The following is a 20,212-nucleotide window of genomic DNA, read 5'->3' as shown; positions in this document are numbered from 1 at the left end:
GCCTGTAGTTGCTCTCTGTGGCCGCGGGGGGCAGCAGAGCGTCACGCAGCGTCACCGCCACCGGAACTGACGTCAGAAGAAGTAAATCCCAAACAAACCTGTTGGCACATGTGGATCAGAGAGTACAGTAGAGACTGTGTGGGGAGAATAAACACACAACACATGGAAAGTTTGTAGTTTAAAACAGTTTTTTTTTGTTTATAAAGGTGAAGATGGACGACGAACACACGGTAATGACGTTTTATCTGTTACTCTGACGTAGATGCTAACGCTAGCTATCGCATAATCTCTTGTATTTTTCATTTTAGCGCCTTTAACAGAACTGATAACATGATTTAACCTCTTATTTACCCACATTATGACATATTTCTACCATTATAGAGTCGATAGCTTGACTATAAGTTCTTCAGCTGCTTCCTGTAATGAAAACGTACAGATAAAGCGTAATGTCCACAGTGTTGACTCCAAATAAAAGTGATAATTTTACTGATATAAACCCCATTGACAGAGAAATTAGTCCCTGAATTTACCAAAGATCTTAAACAACACTTCATAAATCTGTTTGAGCTAATTTGAATAATTAATTTCTAAATTCAAAGATTTAAAAAAGGACAAATAGTCATTTTATTAGTGAAGCAGTTAGTTGATTGTCTCATATTTGTTTGTAGAAGTTGAAGATTGTTAATTATTATAGTTCAATACTTGACATGACTTAGAATATAAGCAGCTTAATGGATATTAATGTGAATCTAAGACTAAATAAAGCAAATGATTGTGTCTTGTATTTCTGAGAGATGTATCTTCATGAATAGTCTTATAATATTTGTGTGTGTGTGTGTGTGTGTGTGTGTGTGTGTGTGTGTGTGTGTGTGTAGGCCGGCTTCACGCAGCCCTGTGCTCAGTGCTCTGAGGTGAACTGGGGAATCTCAGACGAAGGTCGTTTCTACTGCAAATCATGTCACAACGTCATCGAGGTAAAAATTACATCTTTATTTCATTTAATTTCGATTTATTCCATTCATGGTTTAACGTACATCAGAGCTACACAGAACAGATGATTCACTAACACAATATCTTCATTAGGAATTAGGAGTAAACATTGTTAACAGCAGCTTCAGAAAGTATTCAGATCCCTTCACTTCATTGTATTATAGATTAATTGACTATAAACTGATATAATTGTTCATCAGTCAACGCTCAGAAACCAGGAGTGAGAACTTTTTGGGGGAAATTTATCAAGAATCAAGAACTGAAACCTCTCATTTACAAAAGTTTTCAGTTCTTTCTTCAGTCGTCCATCCTCCAGATGTTTCTACAGATGTTCTGCAGGGTTTAAATCAGGATTTAACTCAATGACAGTCAGAGATTTTATTATTGAGCCTCTGTTCTCATGTTGAGTCCATGAGTAAAGATCTTTAAGTTTTTCTCATCAGACCTGAGAATTTTTCCCTCGTGTTTTATTCTGAATCTTTAAACTGTTGCTTGTCGAAGGCGTCAGCAGGTGGCAGCATCGTGTTTCTAAAGTTTCCAGTTTGAGTCGAGTTTCATCTGTGTTCAGGGTTTTTTTTTTTTTAATGTGTCTCTATTCTAACTTGTGACTGTGTGTGAACGACCTCAGAGAACCAAGGAGGTGGTGGACACCAACTTCACCCCCGGCTCCACCAGAGTCTCCACCATCGGCCGAGGAAGCAGAACCAAGAAGGCGGGTCAGTGTCTCCGAAACAAACTTAAAATACAAACTGAGCCCAGAATAAACAGGTTTTTAAAAAGAAACAAGTATTTTCAGTTCAACCTGCTGGATCATAAAGGATCTCAGTGAAAACAGTGCAGTGCACATTTTAAATGAGAGGAAGTAGGCACCGGTTTAGAACAAGCTGAAGCTACACCTGCTTTTATTACAGCTGTTTTATGTGATTTATGTGAGTTTCAATGTATTTTATGTTTGGTGTTTTGAGCCCAAACTGCAGCCGATTTTCTGTCGTCTGATGGACAATACATTTTCTTGAATTTAGTTGAATTAAAAATAGAAAAATGAAGCAGCAGATTATTTTTCTACACCATCTACTTGAGTTTTTATTTGAATGAACAGTTAATTAATTGATTAGCTCGTTATTTTTGGACCAAATCTTCACTGGTTCCAGTTTCTAAAACATCGTAATTTGGAGTTTTTTTCTATTTTCCACAACGTTGATGTTGATGTGAATGTGAATCTCTCACCAACACGTCGCTCCCTGTTTGTGTGTTTCAGAGGGAAGTCGTCGTCAGTGGATGGTGTGTGAAGGTTTCCAGTTCATCCTGATGAAACAGGCCGACGCTCTGATCAGACTGGGAGTCTCTCCTCACTTCAAGGTCTGTGTGTGTGTGTGTGTGTGTGTGTGTGTGTGTGTGTGTGTGTGTGTGTGTGTGTGTGTGTGTGTGTGTGTGTGTGTGTGTGTGTGTGTGTGTGTGTGTGTGTGTGTGTGTGTGTGTGTGTGTGTGTGTGTGTGTGTGTGTGTGTGTGTGTGTAGCTGTGAGAGGATCAGTTCATCAGATACTGATCAGACTGATGTTGTTGTTGTTGGTTCAGGACCAGGTGTTGTGCCAGATGTGGAGACTGTTCCTGCAGAAGAGCCAACAGGCGTTCACCAGCAACCCAGTGACTGGCTGCAGCTTCAGACTGGTGAGATAGATGGATGGATGGATGGATGGATGGATGGATGGATGGATGGAGAGATAGTAGGGGTTAAAAAATGAAACAAATCTGCTGGCTGTCGGCCTCCATTTCCTTAGAATTCGAGAACAGCATGTTTAACTGCACTATTCTTTTAAATAAAGAGGCACCTTTAATTTTGTTACTTAAGCAATATGTGATATTACTTTTATGCAACAGTTTCAACAATTCCATCTAAGTGTGGATAAATGTTTAAAACTCAAAAAATGTGAAAAGACACTTTAGTCATCCTGTCTTGCAAAGCAGACTGGAGTAGATCATGAGGATCCTTTGCACCGACAGACTGAAGCAGAAATCATTAGGAATCAAATCGTTTTGAATCGAAAATCGATTTTGAATCGAATCGTAGCCCCAAAAATCAGAATCAAATCTAATCGTGAGATAGTGAAAGATTCCCACCCCTAATAGATAGATAGATAGATGGACGAATGGGCGGACAGACAGACAGACAACCAGATAGATAGATAGATAGATAGATAGATAGATAGATAGATAGATAGATAACTTGTCTCTCTTTCTCTCCTCAGAGAACCCTGGACTCGGACTCGAGCGCTGCAGAGACGTACTTCACGTCGGCCAGTGAGACGACGATCAATGGTCAGTAAACGATCAGACGAAGCCTCCAGCTCTAACCCTTCAACACCTTATAAGGAAGAATAGAAGTAATATTAGTGTATATAATATTTAGTATTTTAATTGTGATTAATCACAGAATTGTAATGTGATTAATCAAGATCATTATTTTAATCGTTTGACAGCCCTAGTTTTTTTTTTTATTAGAATACGGTAGTTTCTTTACATCCAGAAACCAAAAAAACAACAGACTTGATTTAATCTGATTTGGCTCCAACACGTTGAGGTTAAAAAGTCTAAACTCGCTCTGCGTGCGGCTCCTCAGACGACACCAGCGACCGGTCGCAGCCGGACTCGGGCTCCATCGACGCCTTCAGGTTCACCAGGTCCCAGAGGAAGACGAGCGGTCGCCACCTGATGAGCATGAGGAAGACTCTGGCTCTGCTCCACCTCGCTCTGGTCTGGAGCCGCCAGCCGCTGACGCTCAGCGACCTGCTCAGGTAACAGCTGCACACATCTGGATGAGAGCGTCAGAGGGGAGAGAGAAGAGTTCAGAGGATCGACGTGTGTGTGTGTGTGTGTTTTATTGTTTCCAGGTTGGTGAAGGAAGGTCACGTCCCGTACATCAGCGCCTACGAGGAGCTGCCGGAGGAGATGATGCTGAAAGGCAGCGACAGCCTCGTCTTCAGAGTCGAGGTCAGAAATGATGCAGCATTTTATTAATTTAATGGTCAATAATTCAATATTTGTCGATTTGATTTTCAGTGATTGATATGATGAACTATCGTCTCCTGATTTAACACAGTCACTTCTGTTCATATCGAACCACAAAAACACTAAAATATCACTTGACATTTTAATTTCTGATCGCAAACAGACATAAAAATGAAAAAAAAAGTCCTATTTTGTTTAATAAAATGAACCTTCCTGTTCAATAAATACGTATTTGTGAAAGCAATATCAGATTTTTGCTAATAAAAAGACAAATAAGTTACATACTGTCCCTTTAAACAACATTAAAATCCTGTTTGTTTACATTAAAGTTGGATTTTAGTGTGAATCTACTTCCTACTTAGAGTCTAAAACTAGATATTTTAAGACTTAAAGGGATAATTCAACATTTTGGCAAATTGGCCCGTTGCCATAATCCCTATAGTCATAGCAGTAGGTTCGTTACCTTTAATTGTCCATGCAAGGTATTTTTAGAACGGCGGAACAGAGCCGTGAGCTGCTTCTTGGTTTCCCTCATCAAACTCATCAAATACACAATCCAACAACTCCACAACGCTCTGGTGGACAAGTTGTGACCTGCACATTCACCACGCTATGAGATAATAACACAACGTTACCAGACAGAGTTGTTTTAGAGGTAAATACAGAGACTGCTTGATGAAAAACTGTCCCTGAAGGCAACGCGCATCAGCGGTTTTGCATGAATTTCCCTCTAAAACAACTCTGTCTGGTAACGTTCTGTTATTATCTCATAGCGTAGTGAATGTGCAGGTCAATTAGGACATGCATGCAGGACAATTAAAGGTAATGAACCTACTGCTATGACTATAGGGATTATGGCAATGGGCCAATTTGCCAAAATGTTGAACTATCCCTTTAATTAATTAGCTTCACACACATCTTTGCAAATTAAAATCAAATTGCAGCAGGTCGTCAGTACAGGGGAATTTCAAAATAAAGGCGCATCTTACAAATGATATAAGTATCTGAATCATTGCATCGTCACTCCTCTAATTTTAGTCCTCAGTTTCTTTGCCCGTGTTGATTGACAGCCAGTCAGACCAATCAGAGCTCCTGTGTTAAAGTGGGCGGGGCTTCAGACGTGTAGTTTCATCGTGGTGGGTGACGTTGTTTCCGCAGAACGCCCCGTCCCACCGGCTGGTTCACCGGGAGGCCGAGGCTCTGATCCCCTTCCTGCAGCTCCACGCCTTTCCTCCAATCGGACGGCAGAGTCTCCTGCACCCGGCGCTGCTCAGCGTTCGCTACCTGACCGACGCCAACCTGCCCGGTAACGCCTCAACCCCAGAGGTTTATATAGGTTTTTATCTTTTAAAGGGATACGCCAACATTTTGACAAGCAGATAGACACCATCCTTTCTACTGTGCGTGCAGTAACAAGGGAGATAGAGCCGTATCACCCGTAATTAGCTTAGCTCAAACGCTGGAAGTGTATAGGTAGTGTTAGCCTGCCTCCACCTAAAGTCACCAGAGAAACTCTTCAGCAACTCTAAACGGACCGATCTTCGTCTCAGAGCTGACAAAACTCTCCGGTAAGGCATCTTGAGCGGTCAAATGCCGGTAACGGGACGAGATCGGTCAAAACGGAGGGTTCAAGAAAAGACGGTTTATTTTGGTTCAAGCTAGCTACATCGAGGGAAGGTTAGCTTCCTGTTTCAAAGTAAAAGCACTTCTGTATGTAAAGGGCAACGGGTGTTTTATTTTGTGAAAGTAACCGGAAGTGCGTTGGTCACAACGGCTAGCTTGAGTAGCGCCGAATTCGTCTGAACAAAATTGTAAACGGCTGGTATTTAGACAAATTAACGACACACTGCTGATCTAAACGGCTACTTTCTCACCTAAAAATGTTTGAAATGTGGATAAAGTGAAATGTTTACAGAATTTAGAGCTAAAATGAAATCAGCTTCTGACTGCTGGTTTCAGCTCAGGAAGGAGGCAGGCTAACACTACCCATACACTTCCAGTGTTTGAGCTAAGCTAATTACGGGCGATACGGCTCTATCTCCCTTGTTACTGCACACACAGTCGAAAGGATGGTGTCTATCTGCTGGTCATGGACTCGGGAGTGAAGCAACAGGGTATCCGCGGGGTCTTGAAAAGTATTAAAAGGTGATAAATCAATTTTGGGAAAATTAAGACCCTTAAAAAGTATTTAAAAGTCTTTTCACAACTTTATAAAGTCTTAAATTTTGAAGGTATTTTTTCTGAATTAGCTGTCCAAGAGTTTGAGTCCTAAAAAACATTGTGAAAGTGTGTGAATTTATTCATTTTATTAAAAAACAAAGATGAACCGGTACATAAAAAAGAAAAGAAGATTGTTGTTTTGGTTTTTTGAGAGTGGAGCAATGTTTTTTTTTTTTTTTTATTATAAACTTTACGTTTTATTTATTATCGTAGCCTATTTTGAATTCTGTTGTATCATAGTGGTCTATAGTCTTTATCACAAACTAGAACTGTTAAGTTAAAAGTGTCACTGATGTAAATGATTACAGCTTGAAGTGGCGGTGAGGTGTTAAAAAATATTGAGAAGGTCTTGAAAAGGTCTTAAAAAGGTATTAAAATTAACTTCAAGATTCCTGTGTATACCCTGAGCAAGACACGAAAAAAAAGTGTTGGCGTATCCCTTTAATGGACAGATGTTTGATCTTCTTGCTTCCTCTCCTGTTCAGACGAGCTCCACCCGTGGGTCTGCAGCGTGATGGAGCGCGCCGGCTTGGCCAATCAGACGCTCTCGTTCCACCCTCTGTTCTGTCGCTTCCTGCCGCAGTTCGAGCTCCGCGCCGCCGCCCTCGTCATCGTCACCATGAAGTTCATCTTCGGCCTGGACGACCACACCGAGTGGTAACCGCCCCCTCCTCCCCTCCCCCCTCCTCCTCTTCATCATCATCATCATCTTCATCATCGTCACCACAAACAGTTCACAGATGAATCTAACGAGTGAGTTTGATTCGTGTCTTTCAGGAGTTTATCCAGTGAAGTCAACGTCCAGGATGAAGACGGTTCGTTCTTCTTTTTCTTTCTTTTCCTAAAGATGTCACTTTTGTGTTTGGTTTTTTGGTTTTTTTTTCTGGATTTTCTTGACGTTTGTCCAAATTTTTATTCTGTCCCTTGTTCAGAAGACATGTTTAACCTGAGGCGGTGGTACAGAGTGACGCAGGCCGCTCTGATCAAAGCTCAGCAGAGGTTACAGGTCGACGTCTCAAGGTGAGGTCACGTCTACACACACATTAAAAAACACACAAAAAAAAGGTCAATTAAAGGGATAGTTCAACATTTTGGCAACCTGGCCCATTGCCATAATCCCTATAGTCATAGCAGTGGGTTTGTTACCTTTAATTGTCGGTGCAAGCTGTTTTTAGAACAGCGGAGCAGAGCCGCGAGCTGCTCAGAGCTACGCTACGGAGGCTCATGGGATTTCTTGGTTTCAACGTTACCAGACAGAGTTGTTTTAGAGGGAAATTCAGAGACTGCTGCTGAAAAACTGTCCCTGAAGGCAACACGCATTAGCGGTTTTGCATGAATTTACCTCTAAAACAACTCTGTCTGGTAACGTTGTGTTATTATCTCATAGCGTGGTGAATGTGCAGGTCACAACTTGTACACCAGAGCGTTGTGGAGTTGTTGGATTGTGTATTTGATGAGTTTGATGAGGGAAACCAAGAAATCCCATGAGCCTCCGTAGCGTAGCTCTGAGCAGCTCACGGCTCTGCTCCACCGTTCTAAAAATAGCTTGCACCGACAATTAAAGGTAACGAACCCACTGCTATGACTATAGAGATTATGGCAATGGGCCAGTTTGCCAAAATGTTGAACTAACCCTTTTAATCATGATCAATTATGGACACTAAAATGTTTGGAGTTTAAAACATGTTTTTCTTTTTTCCTTCACTCTCTCAGGCGACGGTGGAAGGCGACGAAACTCATTTCCCGGAACAAGAAGAACAAGGCTGTGATGATAAAGAAGAAAAGTAAGAAAGTACCGATTGATATTGATTAAAGGGACAACGAGGAGTTTTGAAAAAGCGAAGCGTTTCCACACTACATTTATGAGCCTCCGCGCGCACCGTGAAATTCTTTGACCGGCGCAAGACAGATTCATGTTTTCATTCATCAAGAATTAAAGTCAGAGGTTCGAAGACGATCACATACCGTCGTAGTTCCCACCATAAACGGCCATTCGGCGGCGTTATTCTCATGACTCGCCACGAAACTGAAAGTAAGGAAACGCTGGTCGGCTCGCCCAGCATTTCCACCACCACTAATAATAACAAAATAACGATAGAGACAGAACGATATATTTATCGAAAATGGGCCCATTAACAAGTGTGGGTAACGTAGATTCATCCACATTAATATGAGACTTTTTTATTGTCGCAGAATTTTTCGTTCTGCCGCTGGAGAAACTCCTCGTTGTCCCTTTTAATACAGTGGTTCTCAACCTTTTGTACATCAAGGACCCCTAAATTGACACAAATTAGACCACGGACCCCCATTGGACCAAATTTAGAAGTAAACACCAGAAATACACAAATGTTTGTTCTGAGACTGAAGAACATTACTTTTTTATACTTTTAAATTAGGGCCAATGGTGTGAATTTTTGGAAATATTATAGAGAAATTTCTGGAAAAAAGTGGTCCAATTTCTCCAAAAACATTTAAACATTTCTAGAAAGAAGTGGTAAAAATTCTCAAAAATAAGGTAAAAAAAAAACAACCTAAAAATGTTCTTTAAAAAAAAAGCGGTAAAATTTATCGTAAAAAATGTTCACAAAAAAAAATTTCTAAAACAAAAAAGTTTTAAAAAATCTAGAAAAAGTGGTAAATTTTCAAGAAATAAATTGGGGACCCCCTTCAGATCTCTCAAGGACCCCACGTTGAGAACCACTGCTTTAATAGATGGAAACAAAAGAAACACAAACCCAAATCATCTGTGTGTGTGTGTGTGTGTGTGTGTGTGTGTGTGTCTGTGTGTGTCTGTGTGTGTGTGTGTCTGTGTGTGTGTGTCTGTGTCTGTGTGTGTCTGTGTGTGTCTGTGTGTGTCTGTGTGTGTCTGTGTGTGTGTGTGTGTGTGTGTGTGTGCAGGGATGGCCGAGCAGGTTCAGATGTGTTTCGAGAGGCTGACGTCCCGCCAGGTGAGCGTCTCGCCGTCCGCCCCGTCCAGCTTCAGGTTCTGCTGGGGCGACGAGGACGGAGCGGACGGCCCCAGTCTGCACCACAAGAGGCTGGACGCCGTCATGACCTCTCACCATGACGACGGCGACGGCGACGGTGATGGCGACGGCCTCCTGACCCCGGCCAACTCCTACTACTGGCACCCGGCACTCAGGGGCTGTGACAAGCAGTGAGTCGGCGCCTTCGCATTAAAGGGCGATTCCAGGCAAAAGCAACCTGGGGATCTAGTTTCCTGATATTTTAGGTCTAAAAGAGTGAATCTGAAGATTTTCTTTTTAAAGGGATACTTCACCCAAAATCAATAATTCACCAATTTTGTTGATGTTTGTGCACATGCGTGAAATTTGCTGTGAGATGTTCGTTGGTCGTTGTAAACCATTGGATGTTTGATGTAAACACGGAAGAACATCTCACGGTGCATTCACACCGGGCGCCTTGCTCTACTCGCTCGAGTTTGCATGTTTGAGTAGCCATCTGACGCTGTCTGAGGAAAAAAATTACGTCTTTGAGGGATGTAAACAGCCTAAGCAGCGGAACTTGCATCCGCTCCCGTTCATTGCTGCCGTGGCGATGCGGGGACAGACACAACTACCGCAAAACAGGAGCAATTAAACTGAAAATCTTCAGATTCCTCCTTAAAGCTGTACAGAAAAGAAAATTGAATTTGAGCCCACTCTGGGTCATAAAATTAGTGTAATAACTCATCTATCAGACGTTGTAGGCCAAACTTTGTGCAAAATTCTATTTTTGAGTAAATCCGGGATGAAAGTGCGGTATTTTTATTTCACTTTGGATAATGCAGGCGCACAGATTATACGTCAGCCTGTACACGATTCATCAGCCACTGATATTGGATCCGTAATCCGTCATTCAGAGGTCTGAGACACACACACGGAGCTCGGGCTCGCCCCAAGCTTTGAATATCCCGCCCACTCGATAACGACCAATCAAATTCGTTTTCCTTACTCGGGTAAACTCGTGTTGCAGCTCATGACAACTCGGCGTGACAAACAGGGCAAACGACCATTTCTGTACACCTTTAAAGACCTAAAATGTTAGGAAAACACAGCCCCGAGTTGAATTTGCCCGGAATTGTCCTTTAATTACAGTTTAAAAAGTTGTTTTTTTAGGATTTGAAGGTGTGTAGATCCGTACGGTCTCTGATTGGTTGATTGATCCCTTACTCTTCTGCTGCTCCACAGTCAGTGTCACGATCACTACGCGGAGGTGGAGGCGACGCTGCCGCGCTCCTTCGCCTGGCTGCTGCAGCTCTTCTGCTTCCTGCTGGACGTGAAGCCGGCGCCGCTGTACGAGGAGGTGCTGGCGGTGGAGAGACGACTCTTCAGGACCGCGCTGCCCTGGAACAAACGCCCAAAGACAACGACAAAGACCACAACCACCGGGACCAGGACTGGGACCAGTACAAGGACCAGGACCAGAAGCAACAAGAAGAAACGATAAAATAAACCTTCAGGTAACTTCACCCAAATCAATAAGTCACATTATTATCGGTGCGTTCAAGGACACTTAGGGAAATTCAAGATCTGAAAGTCAACTGTTGAACAACTTTTGGTAACACTTTACCTGAATACGGGTTCATAAGATTGACATAATACTGTTTTTTGTTGTGCAATACAAGTGACAGACATAAAGCAAACATAAAGACATGACAAGACAAGACAAGCCATGACACAGCACTAGATAATTAAGAGTAGCTAATGAAAAAGAAGAAAGAAAAGGAAAGAGAGAGAGAAGGAAAATGGAAAGAAAAAAAGGGGGGGGGGTAGATATATTAAGGTAGCTTGTGATAAGAGAGAACAAAACACATGATGGAGAGAAAGAAAAGAAAAGAAGACAAAAGAACATTGGCAAACAATCGATCAATCAGTCAATCATTCATTTTCGTCCCCTTCCCTGCTTCTTTCACTTTTATCAGGTTGATAAAAGTGAAAGTTGGGTAACACTTTACTTGAATACGGGTTCATAAAACAGACATAATACTGTCATAACCATGACATGATAACCACCTGTCATAAACATCAATGAATACTTATGACAGCTGTCGTTAAGTGTCATTCGGTAAGTTATGTAACTTTTGATGCAAAGTTGACATTGTTTGAGATGTTTTTGTTCTGACAACTTGACATAAAGACAACATAACCTATCATAGCAGACCTAATTGCCAACATTTTTAAATTATGTCAAGTTCTCATAACCAGGGATGCAAACAGCGCGCCGAAAAGCGAAACTCACTTTTTTCATGACCAATTAGGTGACTTGTGTGAATCGTTCAGATCCGAAGAGTTTTTGTTTTTGGGAGGGGGGGGGGGGGGGGGGGGGGGTCTCAGCGTCTCAGCTGGGGGAGGGGGGTCTCAGCTGGGGTCAGTAAAATGTTTTTCTAACAGGCTGACAGTGACAATCACGTGAAACTGAGGCGAACTCATTCATGGTTGTCTCTGGTTATACTGATAACTGCCGACCTCCAATGTAGACGCGCGACGTATCCGCGTGGTATCCGCGTGCATTCGGTGCGACGGCGCCGCCATTTTTCCCCCGTGCATGTCCGTTGCTGTGTCACGCAGGTGTTTCCCACGGAGCTCTGCCCCGTTTCAGAGGTGAAGGAGAGACGTCGCCTCCGCGATGTAGAATGTGTTCAATTAAAGTGAAACTAACACATTATATAGGCCTATATGTCCATTACACACTTTTAGGCCTTAAAATGTCTTAAATTTGTTGAATTATTGTGTTCAAGACTTAAAGCAGATATCAGTGGAATGTTTTTGTTAATATAAGTCCTAAATAGTCCTATTTTCCGTCAGCAATCACTTACATGAAGTATTTCAGCCTAAACACGAGTCTCTCCGTCACTCTGCTCTGCTGTAACCCGAGGAGAAAATTTTCCTTGTGGGATACAAGTGTTATCCAATGAGGAGAGAGAACGGCATGAAGGGCTGTGTGTGCAGCCAAGGGATGCGCGTGAATGTGGTGACGTAGCACGAGGACCAATTGATGCCTGACAAGGGCGGGGGCTGCTAACTCATGGTGCGTTCACGGAAACTCGTACTTTGTGTTTTTCCTTCCTGTGAAGTCATACCAGTTCGATCTGGTACGAGTTCACGGGTCGGAAGTTACGAGTGGCCGTTATAGGGATCTTTCACAGACAACAGGACGGTAAAAACACGAGCTACGGGTTACCTGGAACGCTACCAAGTCGTAGTTGTGACTTGAAGCTGTAACTTACGGTTTCAAAAGCCTGCCTTGAACGCAGCATTAGCCGAAACGGCCGTGAAGCTGATATCTGCTTTAAATAAGACAGCTCTTAAATTTTCGAATGCCCACCATGGGTGAGCATTTCACTCGCATTTGCCCCTAAAAAAAAAAAATACATGTGCGAACCAGGAAAATCACAAAAAAGAAAGAGCACAACCTGCGATTGGTCAAAAACTACAAATCCCACAATTCTCTGCTCTGAACAATAACAGTAGTTAGTGTAAGTAAGGGAGAGTGGAGCTGTCGGTGAAAAGAGGAAACAACGCCACGTCTGGTCCTGTTCTATGTTGTTCGTTCACACCGTCACCGTTTATTCGTTACGTCCGCGGTGTAAAAGGCCGTGACGCAAAGACGCGATTAGGCGCGAGACGCGGTATACGCGACTTTTTTTTTTTGCGACGCAATACACCCGATTCTTTTATGGCGACGGGACCTTCGCGTCTTCGTCCTTTTCATCGTGTGTGGTGGGAAGACCCACGAGGGGCTTCCCACCAAACACGAGGAACGCTTTTTTTTCGCTCGAGTTTATACGCGCGACCAAACGCGAGATACGCGATTTATCGCTCCTTCTGACTCGTGTCAAAAAAAAATTCACGAGCCCGCCAACAACTTTTTTTTTTTTTTTCAAAGGAGGTTCAACTGGACTTAGTTATTTGTCTAGGAAGACGTTTCACCTTCATCCAAGAGGCTTCATCAGTTCATGTAGCATCTGACCAGGCTGGGACTGGTCCAACTATCTGGTGTGGAGACTCAGTATAAGTCCAGTTGCTTTCGATTTAACCTCCTTTGAAATACTATGACCTGGACAAATGAGATTATGCACAGGCCTACAACAACATTTCTGCTCTCACCAACCATGGTTGAGGTCACAACGCTGCGCTGTAGCTGCTCTGGAAGTCCGAGACACTGAGGCCAAACGCCGCCGTCGCTTCTGGTCCATGAGGCGAGTTCCGGGCTGATGAGCTACAGAGACTCTAGAGTCAAAGAGGAGCAGCGCGTCGCTGTGTCGGACTGTTTGGATTTAATGAAGAAGTTGCACAGAGTCAGGTGAGCAGAAGCTGCCCCCCCCCCCCCCTCACCGTGGAGCCGCTGCTGTCTCACAGCCACCACCGACCCCTAGAATAAAACACCACCGACCCATAGAATAAAACACCACTAAGCCGTGGACGGTCGCTGCGTGGATAAAATGCTGACGACCAAAACAGCCGCCACCAGGTCACTGACTGGAGAGTTTTAAAGTCGGCACATGAACGCAGCTCAGACCGGCCGGTACCTCAGCGCGGTGATCAGCAGGACGCTATACCCAGTACCGGCCAGCTCAGTACAGAGGGGGGGGGGGGGGCGATAACGTGACGCACAGTATACTGTTATGAGACACATTATGCATCCCAACTGGATTTTTTTTTTTTTACCAAGAATGCGCCCAAAAAAATCATGATCCAGGGGCCAAAATTCGAAACAAATATATATATATTTTAATCATAATTCTCATTATTCTCCTGATGTCGGTTTAATGTAAACAGATTGCGCTGATATGCGTCATGTGACAGCGGGGCAGTGCTGCAGCTGCTGTGCTGTGATGGACCTGATCAGACTGGTGGTGGTCCACAGTCAATCAGTCCCAGATCCTCCACCGTCACCAGATCCCCCGAAAGCCCCCGCAAATAATACATCGACAAGAAGTTAAGTGGCAAGTTGCACCTTTTCGTCGGTTTATTATTTGCGGATTATTTTTTTATAGCCTATATAACGTCACTGCAACATGCGGCTCTCAATGCTTGTCGGTGTTGTGTCTATAAATTGTGAAATAACTTTTCCTCGATAGAAATATGAGACGTGGTCATAGGTTTCATTCATCCATGTTTTGGCAGACAATACAAATAACCAATGATAATGAGATTTCCACCGCGCCGAACCAATCATGTGGCTGGAATAGAGCCAGTCAACAGTAACATGTGCATTTGTTTGGGTTGCTGCAGATGTGCACATCAGCTGACACCGCCGGTAAAAGAGAGAGAGAGAGAGATAATGAGTGTTGTCTCGAAAAAAAACAGTAAAGGAGAACTTGGACAAGTGACTGAAAAGACGCGTGGTGCGTAATGGGGACACCAGACAGCTGGAGCGGACCGCGGTCACGGTGCGGCCGCTCTGCTGCTCACCAGTGTGTGGACAACTCATTCATGGTTGTCTCTGATTACACTGGTAACAGTCTTCCTATTCACCTCCAATGTAGACGCGACGTGCGCGCTCGTTACCCAAAGCGGCGCGTATCCGCGTGCATTCGGTGCGACGGCGCTGCCGTTTTTCCCCCCGTGCATGTCCGTTGCTGTGTCAGGCAGGTGTCTCCACGGAGCTCTGCCCCGTTTCAGAGGTGAAGGAGAGACGTCGCCTCCGCGATGTAGAATGTGTTCAATTAAAGTGAAACTAACACATTATATAGGCCTATATGTCCATTACACACTGAATGGGATGTTAAATCCCATGTCTTTATTTCTTCAGTTTATTTTAATAGTAATAATTATGACTAACATTCAGTGAAGACCTAAAAATCAGTATCTCCAAAATTGAAATATTGCAATGGTTTTTATTTTTTTAAAGCATTTTTAATATAGAAATGTTGGCCTTCTGAAAACTGTCCATCTATATGCACTCAATACTTGGTTGGGGTTGAACTACTGGAAATAGACTTTTCTGTGATATTGTTAATGGTGAGCCCCCCCGCCAGACAATTCCTCTCTTTTTTGGTCCTGACCCGTTTGCATCCCTGCATAACGAGTACATCTCAAACAATGTCAACTTTGCATCAAAAGTGACATAACTTACCGAATGACACTTAACGACAGCTGTCATAAGTATTCATTGATGTTTATGACAGTGTTATGTCAGTTTTATGAACCCGTATTCAAGTAAAGTGTTACCCAACTTTCACTTTTATCAACCTGACATTTTTCTTTATCTTCCTTTCTTTGAATAAACTTTATTGAAACAAGAACGGGAAGTTTACAACAACTTCAAAACATGTTGCATGAATATATATATATATATCTTTTTTTTTTGTACATGCATCTGTAGATTAAATAAATAACACAACAACAAGGAGAAAGACTTTTTGTTCATGAGTTTGGTCAAAATAACAAATAAATGAATCAGAATTTTTTCTTTCGAATTAGTAAAATTAGTTTGTCGACCGTCATCGCTCCGTATTAGAGCAGCTCTGCCTAAAAATTTACCCTAAAATGTGCCTTTTTATTGTTTTTTATTTGTTGGTTTGTATTTCATATTTCACCTCCATGTACATCAGAAGTATTTTTAATAAATGCCATGATGTTGAATGTAAATTTCCAATTTTTCTTTCATTTGTCGCCACTAAAACTCAAAGAAAATTGATTAGATAGATATACTTTATTGATCCCAAGCTGGGAAATTAGATGATCAACAGGAAAATCAATCAGTTCTAATAATCAGTTCGTTGATATTCAATTGTTTGGTTAAAACAGCACAAAGATTTTAGATATTATAAAAATAAAGCAAAAGAAAAAAAATAAATCATATCAAAAACAAGTGATAAAACCTTTTCAGGGATCAGTTATTGGAGGAAACGATCGATCGATCAACTTCAACCTGTTGAGAGAACAAAGACAAACCGAAAACTGTCTTTGTTTTTATAGTGTTTTTTTTTTCTTTCTTTGTGTTTGAGCTGAAACAAAGAAAGAGTCAGAAACACAGTGACACACAGTGAACAGCAGAGGGAGACACACACACACACACATACACATACAGGAAACACTCGTTTACACAGAGGAGCTGCAGCTGAACACACTGCAGTGACACAACACACACACACAGTAGAAACCTACAGGTATTGTAGTGTGTAAGTATGATGAAGTCAACAAACTGTTTTTTTTTCCTCCTGTATCAGAATCTACAAACAGTTTTTATAATAATTGATCATTAATGTTGATCATTTTCCTCCTGAAACACAGCTGAAGTTTCTCATAATGAGTCAGAGCGACTTCAGAAATAAAAAATATTAAACTAAAAAGTGAAGTAACAGAAAGAAAAACAAGCAGGTTTTAAATTTCAATAAAATATTTCAATTCAATTTAAAAAATTTTGAAAGTCCCAGAACACAAAGTAGTTTTCCTGCTGATACAGAAACATTGTGACTCTGTTGTGGCAACTAATTCACATAAAACAATACAAGAATGAGGCAGGAACATTTAAAGGGATAGTTCAACATTTTTGGCAAATTGGCCCATTGCCATAATCCCTATAGTCATAGCAGTAGGTTCGTTACCTTTAATTGTCGGTGCAAGCTATTTTTAGAACGGTGGAGCAGAGCCGTGAGCTGCTCAGAGCTACGCTACGGAGGCTAATGGGATTTCTTGGTTTCCCTCATCAAACTCATCAAATACACAATCCAACAACTCCACAACGCTCTGGTGGACAAGTTGTGACCTGCACATTCACCACGCTATGAGATAATAACACAACGTTACCAGACAGAGTTGTTTTAGAGGTAAATGCAGAGACTGTTGATGAAAAACTGTCCCTGAAGGCAACGTGCATCAGCGGTTTTGCATGAATTTACCTCTAAAACAACTCTGTCTGGTAACGTTGTGTTATTATCTCATAGCGTGGTGAATGTGCAGGTCACAACTTGCCACCAGAGCGTTTTGGAGTTGTTGGATTGTGTATTTGATGAGTTTGATGAGGGAAACCAAGAAATCCCATAATGAGCCTCCGTAGCGTAGCTCTGAGCAGCTCACGGCTCTGCTCCACCGTTCTAAAAATAGCTTGCACCGACAATTAAAGGTAACGAACCTACTGCTATGACTATAGGGATTATGGCATATGGGCCAATTTGCCAAAATGTTGAACTATCCCTTTAAATATTATGGTATTATTATCAATATTAATATTTATTATTATTATTATGAACTCTCTTCAGGTTGTGTGAGGACAGGAAGTCGTCTCAGGACGCTGGACTCGATGCAGCGCGAGGGCCTCCGCTTCCCTCCGCGCGCCGCCGAGGTGACAGGAGGTAACGGCTGCTCTCTATAGTATTACCATGGCAACATGCCCAACGCTGTAAAGTTCCCTAGCAACAGCCGCGAACATGGCAACCACCAAAATAAACCCCCACCACCACCACCAACGCTGCCACCGCCGCCATCATCACTGTCGCCGTCGCCCGTGTGTGTGTGTGTGTGTGAGGCTGATTTGATGCGACAGACTTTATCCAGAGATGATGATGATGATGATGATGATGAAGATGATGAAGATGAAGATGATGAACCTGTGTTTTCTGGTTTTTATTCATAATAAATCTTTATTCCCACTCGGCTCTGAGTCTGACTCATGTTTAACTTTCAGCTTTTGTCTCATATAATAATCACAAACACTCGTGAACCTGAACGTACCGCGGTGCGTTCACTTACACGTCGTGATGCTGGGGATTTTCCACCTGGATTTGAACCTCTATTACCTCCTCTTCCTCCTCCGATCTCTTCACCTGCAGGTGTTTGACTTCCCACGACTTGTGACCTGAAACACTCACACTGAGACTGCAGACGGATCGATGGGTTTGTTTACCTTCAGTTTCTCTCTTTTTTTTTCTTTTCTTTTTTTTCACGTCGATACTGACACAGGTGTTTGTATTTTAGTTTCACTTCATGAAGCCACAGAAATAAAAGCCCGGTTAGTTTTTATTCTAGAGCACTAATCCTCTAAACTAGTGGATTAACATCATGTCATCATCGTTAATATGACGAGTAAAGCAGCTTAGATGTGATGACACTATGAGACAGTGAATGTGTTACATTACATTACTGTAGAAGTTTATCATAAAGAGAAGTGAATATAATGGTAGGAAGGTTTCAGTTTTTGCAAGTTTCTTTGATGTGCATTTAGATTTTTGTTTTGTCTTTTTGTGTTTCAGGAAGTAAAAAGAAGCTGCAGGAGGGTGAGATGAAAAATAAACGTTCATCATCATCTCTGTGGAAAATGCAGCAGCAGCAGCAGTCGGAGGGTTGATCCTGGCAGGTCGCAGCTTTTTCCAAGATCCTGAAAAAGAAAAACATGAGTTTAAAGACAGACAGACACACACACACACACACACACACACACACACACACACACACACACACACACACACAGAGAGAGAGAGAGCACTCCTGACGTTTCTTAATTTAGATGCAGGTTGTTCTGCTGCTGCTGCTGTCAGGCTGCTGATAATAAAACTCTGGAAAACGTCCAGATCGCACACTGAGAGTTCCTGAAAAGCAAAAGGTCTGTGAGTCTCTCTCTCTCTCTGTCTCTCTCTCTAGGAAACGTCACCAGATTCATGACGGAGAGAATTCATGAAGTCAAATCTGAGAATGTGAAGTGAGAGAAGTCGTTTCTTCTCCGTGTTTAAAAAGCTTAAAGTTTCTCCTCTAATGAAAACAGATCAGACAGTGGAACAAAGTGAAGCGTCAGTTCAAGTAAAAACCCCAAATTCTGCTAAAGTCTAAACATAATTACATGTACAAATATATAAATATATAGTATAAAACAATAATAATATAATAATGACAGTATTATAATTAAAATATATTTGAGGAACCACAAGGGAAAGTACTCATAAAGCAGTATGGACTATTACAGAATGATAAATATTGTATTATAATTATTATAATTCCTTATTTAATGTGACTGTTTGAATGTAAATCTATAATCAAACACAATTAATTTGAGTTGATTAATCTGAGTTAAGTTATTAATCAATCAATACATAATGAGATCAATATGTCTCTCTGAGCTGTAGAAATATAAAGTACCATTGTAGTCAACTACCACTTTTACTCTCACTACCTGATGAACTGGTCAGAGGAGAAAATCTCTATTTTTAAACCATGTAAACTGAATTTTCTCTAAAGTAAATCAGTTTTTATCAGTGAAATGATCTCGTTTTGATGAAATGACTCAGTTTTTTAGCTTCATTGCATTATAACTAATTAATGTGTTGATATTTTTTTTATCAGTAAGCAATCATAACAAACTGGAAGACAGGACAAAACTAAAACAAGCTGGGAATAAAAACACAAACGGAAAGATCAGTTCCAGGTAAATGTGACAGGTTCATTTTACCGTATAGGGTGAAATCTAATGGGAGTTAGATAAAGAGAAATAATACAGTTTTTATACAAATGTAGAAATCTTTGCAGCAATATAAGCCATATTAAAGGCATTAGCATTAGCATAGTGCAGTAGACAGGTTAGAAAGTCCAGAGGTTTATATTCTATTATAGTCCTGCACAGAGGCATAAGCGAACTAAGCTCCTGCTTGGGGCCCCGTGACTATTGGGGGGCCCCCAAAAGGCAAGTCACTTTTTAAAACTGTAGTGCGTAACTAACTTTTGTCGATCCTTAGAGAAACACTGCGTAATTACAAAAAACTTTAATTATTGTTGCATTTCAAATTGTTGTTGCACTTTTCTGTTGCCGTACATTTAAAACCAAAAAAGCATGATGATGATGTGTTTTATAGTAAATGCATTGTCTGTTGGTTTATTTTGTTACTTTTAGTCGACCTATAGGTGACATTCAGTATCCCATCAATTTGAAGATTAAATGTAAATCAACCCCAGGCTGCTGCACTTTTAGTTGAATTTGGTGCCATTTCAGAATATAAAAACCATAGATGGGTAAAAACCTGCCAGAATGTGATGATTCGTAATGACAGAGTAAAAAATG

At 41.6% G+C, this 20,212-nt stretch overlaps 1 protein-coding gene across 1 annotated transcript; it reads left to right on the top strand.

The window, feature by feature from the left end:
• Positions 1–68: 68 nt before the first annotated feature.
• taf1b (TATA box binding protein (Tbp)-associated factor, RNA polymerase I, B) lies at positions 69–17,706 on the top strand. The gene is made up of 16 exons (XM_084000208.1): positions 69–230; positions 876–974; positions 1,619–1,706; positions 2,249–2,349; positions 2,567–2,659; positions 3,238–3,307; positions 3,609–3,783; positions 3,880–3,979; positions 5,156–5,303; positions 6,703–6,874; positions 6,995–7,032; positions 7,150–7,237; positions 7,931–8,001; positions 9,116–9,374; positions 10,408–10,679; positions 17,427–17,706. The coding sequence occupies exons 1-15, from the start codon at positions 213–215 to the stop codon at positions 10,664–10,666; spliced, it is 1,779 nt and encodes a 592-aa protein (XP_083856334.1). The 5' UTR covers positions 69–212; the 3' UTR covers positions 10,667–10,679; positions 17,427–17,706.
• The last annotated feature ends 2,506 nt before the right edge of the window (positions 17,707–20,212 follow it).

This window comes from Trachurus trachurus (genome assembly GCF_905171665.1).
Source record: "Trachurus trachurus genome assembly, chromosome: 24".
In the NCBI taxonomy this organism is placed as follows: Eukaryota; Metazoa; Chordata; class Actinopteri; order Carangiformes; family Carangidae; genus Trachurus; species Trachurus trachurus.
This window is presented reverse-complemented; position numbering and strand designations above follow the sequence as displayed.

Excerpts from the sequence above, each read along its gene's own strand:
- taf1b (XM_084000208.1), top strand. Across the intron at positions 1,707-2,248 it reads AAGCAGAACCAAGAAGGCGG|AGGGAAGTCGTCGTCAGTGG; the intron begins GTCAGTGTCTCC and ends TGTGTGTTTCAG. Across the intron at positions 2,660-3,237 it reads CTGGCTGCAGCTTCAGACTG|AGAACCCTGGACTCGGACTC; the intron begins GTGAGATAGATG and ends TTCTCTCCTCAG.